The 7948-nt window shown below is 46.3% G+C and overlaps 1 protein-coding gene across 3 annotated transcripts; it reads left to right on the forward strand.

Moving 5' to 3' along the window:
• The first annotated feature begins 1722 nt into the window (after window positions 1–1722).
• Window positions 1723–7737, forward strand: LOC109737055 (uncharacterized). Of its 3 annotated transcripts, none has more exons than XR_006662259.2 (4): window positions 1730–3508; window positions 3626–4563; window positions 5213–5291; window positions 7373–7568. XR_006662259.2 is itself a non-coding variant. In XM_045227463.2 (4 exons), the coding sequence occupies exons 1-3, from the start codon at window positions 2153–2155 to the stop codon at window positions 5246–5248; spliced, it is 2319 nt and encodes a 772-aa protein (XP_045083398.1). In that variant the 5' UTR covers window positions 1730–2152; the 3' UTR covers window positions 5249–5291; window positions 7373–7737. The 3 variants fall into 3 exon arrangements, 2 of the variants coding, with proteins under 2 accessions (XP_020151870.1, XP_045083398.1); XM_045227463.2 differs by having other exon boundaries at window positions 5224–5291; window positions 7373–7737; XM_020296281.4 differs by lacking the exon at window positions 5213–5291 and having other exon boundaries at window positions 1723–3508; window positions 7373–7737.
• Window positions 7738–7948: the final 211 nt, after the last annotated feature.

Here is a 7948-nt window from a genome sequence, read left to right on the forward strand (position 1 = left end):
TCAGAGCCTGCGGGCGTCCCTTGGGCGGAGGGAGTTGACGGCGGTGGTGGTGCGGCTGGCTGTTCGAGGCCGCGCGGTGGTGGTGCTGGTCGGCGAGATGGTCGCGGTGGCTTCGACTTCAGCCGCTGTTGTTTGGTGGCTGAGGGCGCGTGGTGTAGGCGCTTCTCTTCTCTTGGGTCTGGGCCGGCGACGCAAATGCCTGCACAACGGAGACAGCTGAGACCTGGGGCTAATGCTTGGGCGGATCGGCTTGGGGCATGAGGTGGGTTTGAGCTTCTGCTTCGGGTAGGCGAAGGCGGGCGCGGTCCGAGATGCTTCTGCGGGCAATGAGATCCCTCTTCTCACAGGTGCGGTGGTAGCTGGTGGTGGTCGGGATTCCACTAACCCGTCGGACAGATCGGCGTTGTGCGAGTGTGGTCGGCGACGACCGTCGTTGGTCATGGGGTTGTGTCTCCCCCGGTCCACCTGGACTGACTGGAGACGCGGGTGTGGATGCCTCCTACTGTGAGGAGTTGACCCAAACTCCGTGGCTGATGCCGGGCTAGGAGTGAAAGGAGACACTTTTAACTCCTCCTACTGAGGTGGTTGCACCGTGATGTGGGCGGTTGGTCGTGTCTTTGACATGGATGCCAGGGCGACGGCCCCGGGTAGCGGTCTGCATGGGTGGCTCTTCGACGGGCTCCATGGCGGCGGTGATGGACTTCCCTCTTGGTTGTGTGGGTGGCGAGAGGTGGAGCGGTGGATGGCTCGACCATGCTATCTGGCAATGGCATCGCCCCTATCCGGATCTGGAGTTCTGACCTCGTCGTGTTTGTCCTAGAGACCTCGTGGTGGCGCGGGAGGTGCCGAGCGAAAGCTCCGCGCTTTGTGCCGATGACGGCGACGCTCGCGGGCGTCGATATCTTCTTGAAGACGTCGTCGTGGTGCTCCTCTTCATGTCTAGGTTCCGGATAAAAATCTTTGTCCGTGTGGATCTCAGCAGCGACGACACCTAGCGCCGTTCTCCCACCTGGGACCTGGAGGTGTTGTCGTGGAGCTTAGGTGTTATAGGGCGTACCGTGTCACAACGGAAGAACCCGGGTGATTCAACTCCATAAAGTCACTCGTACATTGATGGAGCACAATTCAAGAATATTGTAATCGTTGGGTAGGTTGTATGGCTCAAGTGGATCATGCCAAATCTAGTGGAATGACAAAGGACATTCTAGTAAGTATTTTTATGACTTGTTAATTGCTAATACAAAATTTTAAGCTTGACAACTCAGCTATACCAATGAGTTGCACAAGCAGAGTGAGCCAAAATACAAGCCTTCTCTCTGCTAGTTTAAAGAGAAATAAAATAGACAAATTATTGAAAAGATGTACATGATCTGTTAAAAGCACCTAACCTGCAAATCCCTAAAATATTAGGACACCTCCAATAACCATTTATTTTATCTCTAAAAACCCACTTATTTATTGTAGGAGTTTTTTAATGGGAATACGTTGGAGATGCTCTAAAACACTCTAACCACACATGTAGAAGAAACATGTTTAAATACTTTGCAAGGGTGGTAAATATTTCCAACTTCAATCAGAGTAGAAAAATGTAGGTATCATGTGCCTTCATGCAAGTACCGGACTGGAACAAAATAGCAAGCATATAGAGTATATAAATAACAAAAGAAAATGAGTCAAAAAATGGCTGGGAGAAAGAAAAAGAGGAGCACGAGCAGCGTCTGATGCAGCGACGCTTTATCCGGTTTCCCCCTTCTTCCCTCCCCGCCGACCAAACCAAGAAGAAGAAAGGGGAAAAAATCGAAGGAAATTAAACAATCCGAGAGGAGAAGCTAGGGTTTTCGCCATGGCCACCGCCCACCTCGAGCTCCTCCACCCCTCCCCCATTCCCAATCTCTCCTAGAGCAAGGCGGATCCCCTCCCCCCGCGCATCTCGCATCCGCGCGAAAGCGCCGCCTTTCCCTCCCTTTCCGCCCGCTCCTTCCCCTCCGTCCGAGGGTTTCCTTTCCCTTTCCCTTTCCCTCAAAGCCGCCGCATCGCATCGCGTCGCTGACGGGATTAGCAAGCAACCCGCGCGCCGGTCTATCGTCATCAGGTAGGCGCTGGCGATCGAGCTCCGGGCGAGGGCTTTGGCGGCGGCGGCGGCGGTCGGATAATGTGTATACTGTGCGCCGTGCAACGGTGGTCGCGGCGCGTCGCCACCATGCTGCCGTGGCTCGTCCTCCCGCTCATCCTCCTCTGGGCGCTCTCCCAGCTCCTGCCCACAGCCTACCGCTTCGAGGTCACCTCCCCGCGCCTCGCCTGTGTCTCCGTCCTGCTCCTCACCCTCTTCTGGTATGAGATTCTTCTCCCACGCCTCTCCCTCTGGCGCGCACGCCGCTCCGCGCGCCTTCGCGAGGAGCGCCGTGCCCACGCTCTCGAGCTCCAGAAGCTCCGCAAGACCGCCACACGCCGCTGCCGCAACTGCAACAACCCATATAGGGACCAGAACCCTGGAGGCGGCAAGTTCATGTGCTCTTACTGTGGCCACGTATCCAAGCGGCCTGTGCTTGACCTTGGCCCTGCAGGGAAGGTCCCAACTGGTTGGCCTTGCAGTCAGGATTGGGCCAATGCTGTAGGCGACCCAGGTTACTGGCTTGACCTGCGGTGCTCCGCCGATAATTCATACTCAGGCTTCTCATGGCGGCTGTTCTCGACCTTCTATGTGAGCGTGGCATGGTTCTGGAAGAAAGTGTTCAGGTTTGGGTCATCGGGGGACGGTGGTGGCTTGGGCCGGGATGGCAAAATGTTGACAAAAGGAGATAATGCAGGGAAGGCTGAGGAGAGCAGAGTGGACAAGGCAAAAAGGAAGGCTGAAGAGAAGAGGTTGGCAAGGCTAGAGAGGGAAATGCTGGAGGAGGAGGAAAAGAAGCAGCGGGAAGAGATGGCAAAACTAGTAGAGGAGCGTAGAAGGCTGAGGGATGAGAAAGCAGAGGCTGAGGAACGATCCAAAGGCGCTACCCCTGTCGGGGAGAAGGATGCTAGGAAGGAAGCAGAACGAAAGCGTCAGGAAAGAAGGAGGAAGGAAGACAAGGGATCAAGCAAGAGTAATTCAGATTGCGAGGATATTGAGAGAAGAGTAAGCAGAGAGGGTGAGTGGAAGCGGGACTTCGATAGAAGGAATGAGCCAGACAGGCGGGATACAGGTAGAGTTGGAGCAGATGGATATAAGCCTCATAACTTTGAAGCTAACGTTCAGGGTAGTAAGGTAGTACAGAGCAAGACAAAATATTTTGGTCGTATGACTGGAGGTTTGTTATCTTCTTCCAGAGGTTTCAGCGGTGGTTCCATTTTTGGTAGGAGTGCTCAGGCCCCTGCTCCTCAAGCTAACAAGGCGACTAAACCACTTGTTACTGCAACTGACCAGAGTAATACGGTTAAAAGAGACGCCCAGTCTGCAGCTGCACAAGCAATGGCCAAATCTGCTACCGCTGGAGAAACTAGAAATATGTGGAGTAATTCTCATCAACCTGTAAGTAGCAAGGGCATGTCTATATTAGTGTACATTTTTATGATATACCAAGTAGCATATGGTGTTTACATCCATTTGCTATCTTACATCTAATTGTTTTTATTATGCTATATGCAGGTTAGTCCAAATATGCAGGCACATCCTACAGGTCCTAAAAAGTCATGGCATCAGCTGTTTAGTCGCTCAACATCAGTTTCTCCTTGTCCTGATGTTACTGCTGCAGCTCGTGAAAAGAAGGGGCAACCAGAACTAAATGGAGCACAGATAAGCAGTGCCCAAAATTTTCTGGCTCACTATCCTCCTCTGGACAGCAATCCAAGGATAAGCCAGTCAATGCACTTTACAGGGTTTTCACTAGTAAATGGAGCACCTCCCAACACACCTCCATCTCATTTTCCAGCTGGGCACACGCCCTTCTGTGCCGAGGCAGAAACAACAGTATTGGAAGAACTGGAGAGGTTTGAGGACCCGTGCTATGATCCAGATGCAATTGCATTGCTTGGGCCAGTTTCAGAATCCCTAGACAACTTCCCTCCAGACTGGGATAACAGGTTTACCTTAAGTGGTGCCGCCAAGGAACCACATGTTAAGCCGTCACCAATTGAGTCTCCCCTGTCAAGATCACGGACTGTTGAAGAAAAGCCTATAAAACCATCACATTTTTCTATTTCCAAAGGGCCTGATGGTTCGATGACACCTGAGGCTACCGATGAGCAAGGCACATGGCAAATGTGGAGCACACCATTGGTTCAGGACACTTTAGGCCTGCGAGGTCCTCAGATGCAGTGGCTTTTACCAAATAAGGATCAGTTTAACCATGGTGTCAGTAACTTGAATGGCGGAACAAGGAGCCCCCTCGGTGCTGGTTTGCATGACAGTGATTTATGGCTGCAGAAATCACCCTTCCAGCAATTGCCTCTTGATACAGAGAGTCTGTTCCTTTCACACAATTTTCCAGAAACTCCTGTTCACAGTGAGCTGGGTTTCGGATCTCCAAACAAAGTGGCCCGTGCACACCCCTTTGGGCCACCTGGTCCTGGTCATCCTTGGTCCAAGTAAGTCATTCCCGTTGTTCTCTTTAATTCTCTTCTAAATCTTCTGCCGCATTAAGGTCTTGTGTCATCATCGGTCATTTGATAATGATTGTTAGCTTGATTGTGAATTGTGACTCAGGTGGTCTGGTTCACTACTGAGTATAGCTTTATGTATCAGTATATATAAGAATCCAAGTGCTGAAAACTCATATGATATTGATACTCTCATATGGACATTTACAGAGTTTATATATATGCCCGTGTTTGTGTGTGTAACTGTTGCAGTTTATTTTATAGTTTTCATCCCAGACATTTTTGTTATATTTACTGAACAGATAGATAACCAAGGCAATTAGAAGTAAAAGGCATTGCTCGGTATGCAGTGCAACCAAGTCTGAGTGTCATCTTGTGTTGTAAAAAATATGTGGAAGATCTTTTGGTCTGAACTAAGATAAGCACCAGTAAATTTTACAGTTTGGGTGAAATTTTGTATAAATCTTGTGCATCAGAAATAACGAAATATGTTGCTTTACATGCAATTCGGTGTTTTTTCTTGTGTGACGAATCAGTCATGCAATTTGATCGGTTAGCTGGGTTTCTAGTAGGAAAATAGAATTTACAAGAGTTGATTTCATGTTGGTCAGTCTATTTGATCATTTTGATGCCTTAGTTGAATCCCAGGTTAAGGGGGTTAGACGGCTTTTGACCTGGATTAACTTGACCCTCTGTAACCCCAGGGTGTTTGGCAGGTTAGGCCCTAGTCCAACTCTTAAGTCTTAACCCTGAACATGACACAGCATATTATATGTACTTGTTAGTCAAGACTACTTTCAAATCTATTGTAGATCAGAAATATTATTTCCATTTATTTGAAGAGACTTGGCAGTAATTCTTTTTTCAGCGTAGTAGGCTAGTAGCACAAATTGTAAATAAAATACTGTTTACTGAAGTGCCTGCCAGCCATCAAGTCTTTGTACTTTGAATGAAAAGTTGTTAAGTGGAGTGGATAGATGATGCTTGGTTACTGTGCTCAGTGAATGATTCAGTGTCTTTTGGCTTAAAACTTCAGCATGTGCATTTCTGTGTCTTGTACGACAGTTTTGTTTGTTGGCTTGTTGCAAGTAAATATGTATATATATAAAATTGTGTTTGATAATTCCTCTGTTGCAAGATGGAAGGCGTATTTTGACTACCAGCTTTGAGGAAGAATTAATCCAATAATTCATATGGTCATATGCTATTTTACACAAATGGATATTACTGGATTCATCTATCAAAGACCTTTCTTATGATTGTGATTTAACCACTAACAAAGGATTCTACAAGAAATTTGTGTGTAACTCATTTTTGGGCAGTCAAAACATGCCATAAATTTTGCAAAGGATCTGGTATCATGTAGTTTGGGTTTACTTTATGCGTACCTCATGTAAGGATTACATATTCCTTACATATAATGGATCACGACAATATGCTCACTTTAGAAGTTAGGACATGTTAATATCTCATGAAATTGGGTATCAACCAAATGAAATGAATCATTCATTTGCTTTAGATTGTACAGTGCCACAACCTTTGAACTTGTGAATGATGGCTTGCGGATTGTTGTTTATATATTTCATTGTGGATTTATTCCGTGACCTTCAAGAATTGATAGTTTGCTAGCATATAGCTTTTGACATTCTGGGTGTCTTTTGTTTTCTTATACATTGCAATTCACTAGTCGTAGTTAGTTACCTTCTTACATGTTGGCCTTGTTGTGACTTGTGAGTGAGGCATCTTTGAACTTTTTTTTTTTTACGGGTGAGGCATCTTTGAACTTGATATCTTGTTTTGTTTCCCCGCTTGCATTGGTGAGACATGCCTTTCTTGTAAAAAAAAAATGGTTGTGGAGGCGACTTCTAGAAACACAAAATGAGTATAATCTTAGCTTAACTAGATCAATTCGGTCATGCTAGTGTACTTGGTAGGGATGGTGCAACTGGTCTAATGTCTAACAGACTTGGTTCCATTCTCGAGTCCGTTAGCCAACGATAACTCCAATTCGGCGAAGCTAGCTTTTATACCTGTGTATATGGCTGGTATTAAGAACTTATTATGGATATCAATTCAGAATCTTTGGCAATCTGTAGTTGTCTTTCATGTTAAACTAGTTTCTGTGTGCAAACTTTTCAGCTCAGATTTTCGGGGCCAGGGATGAGAAAATCATCATTTTGTTCATCTGGTTTTTCGTTGTGTTGAAAATTGCTCCTTCTCTTACCGTGTTGGTTTTCTGGAGGTCAGAGTAGCAATGCTGTTGGGTTGGTACAAAGGTGGCTAATGGCATCCCTCTGGGAACAACACAGTTTTGAAATAGCGCTATTTCTAGGGTATATATTAATTTATGCTTACTGGATTTAGTTATGTAACTTAGCTTGGACAAGTATCTTGTGTATTCGATTTTGAGCCCATAGAGCAATATTCACTGTGATGAGAGTTACAGATATACACAAACCATCAATATTTACTAGGTCTGATGAAGGTTGTCTGCATCGACCAGGTTACATATAGGTGTTTAAGTTAATCATTCACCATCACTTCACAGTACCTGGAGATTATTTTTTTCTTAACTGTGGTGTTCTGTTCTTCGCTTGAATGTGAGGCTATTTGTCTTGTGGTAGATAATGTTCACTTTGATCCTTGTAAGAACTCTAATGCCGAGAAAATTATCTTAAAACTACTAGTAAAAAATATTAGGGCCATTTAGTTGTTTACCTGTGTCATCGGATTATTAGGAGCGTTATGCTTGTTTATAAAATAGAATCTCATGCCTTGTTATGACTAATTAATGCAGGGAGGAACTGGTGCTGAATGGACCTCAGGGAGTAAGTCAAATCCACTCACCGACTGGAGCGCATGCTGGCTTATTTCCAACTAATCCTGATATGCAGTCAGTTTGGTCGTTCGATCAAAAAAGAGACAGCATGGAACCTACAAAATGACATTGCCTGAGCCAAGGCTCCCTTCCCTTGCCTCCCACCTTCTAGTTTAGGGAGTTGAGGAGATATGTTGGACCAGATTGTATTCCCTTGCGCCAAAACGAAACATAGCCTTTTTATTTAGTGATATCCTCACATGTTATGTTGCGCTCACCTGATGATTTTGAGTGGCGTAGTATCTCTTGTGGATTTAATGCAAAATGCGGCGTGAATTCAGTGAGAGCGGGCATTGCGTCGCTGGCCGATCTGATTCGTTCTTATCCTTGCAGTCTGACGGTGAGAGATCATCAGGTTTGTTGTAGACTTGTAGGTCACTTGCCCGCTAGCTGGAGCTGCTGGCATTATCTGCCTCGGTGCATCTTATCCAGGAATTTCTGTTTTACCCCTTTTTGTGTTCATCTCAGTGATGGAAGATGATCCTGCAAATTTTG

This window comes from Aegilops tauschii, chromosome 4, assembly GCF_002575655.3.
Source record: "Aegilops tauschii subsp. strangulata cultivar AL8/78 chromosome 4, Aet v6.0, whole genome shotgun sequence".
NCBI lineage: Eukaryota > Viridiplantae > Streptophyta > Magnoliopsida > Poales > Poaceae > Aegilops > Aegilops tauschii.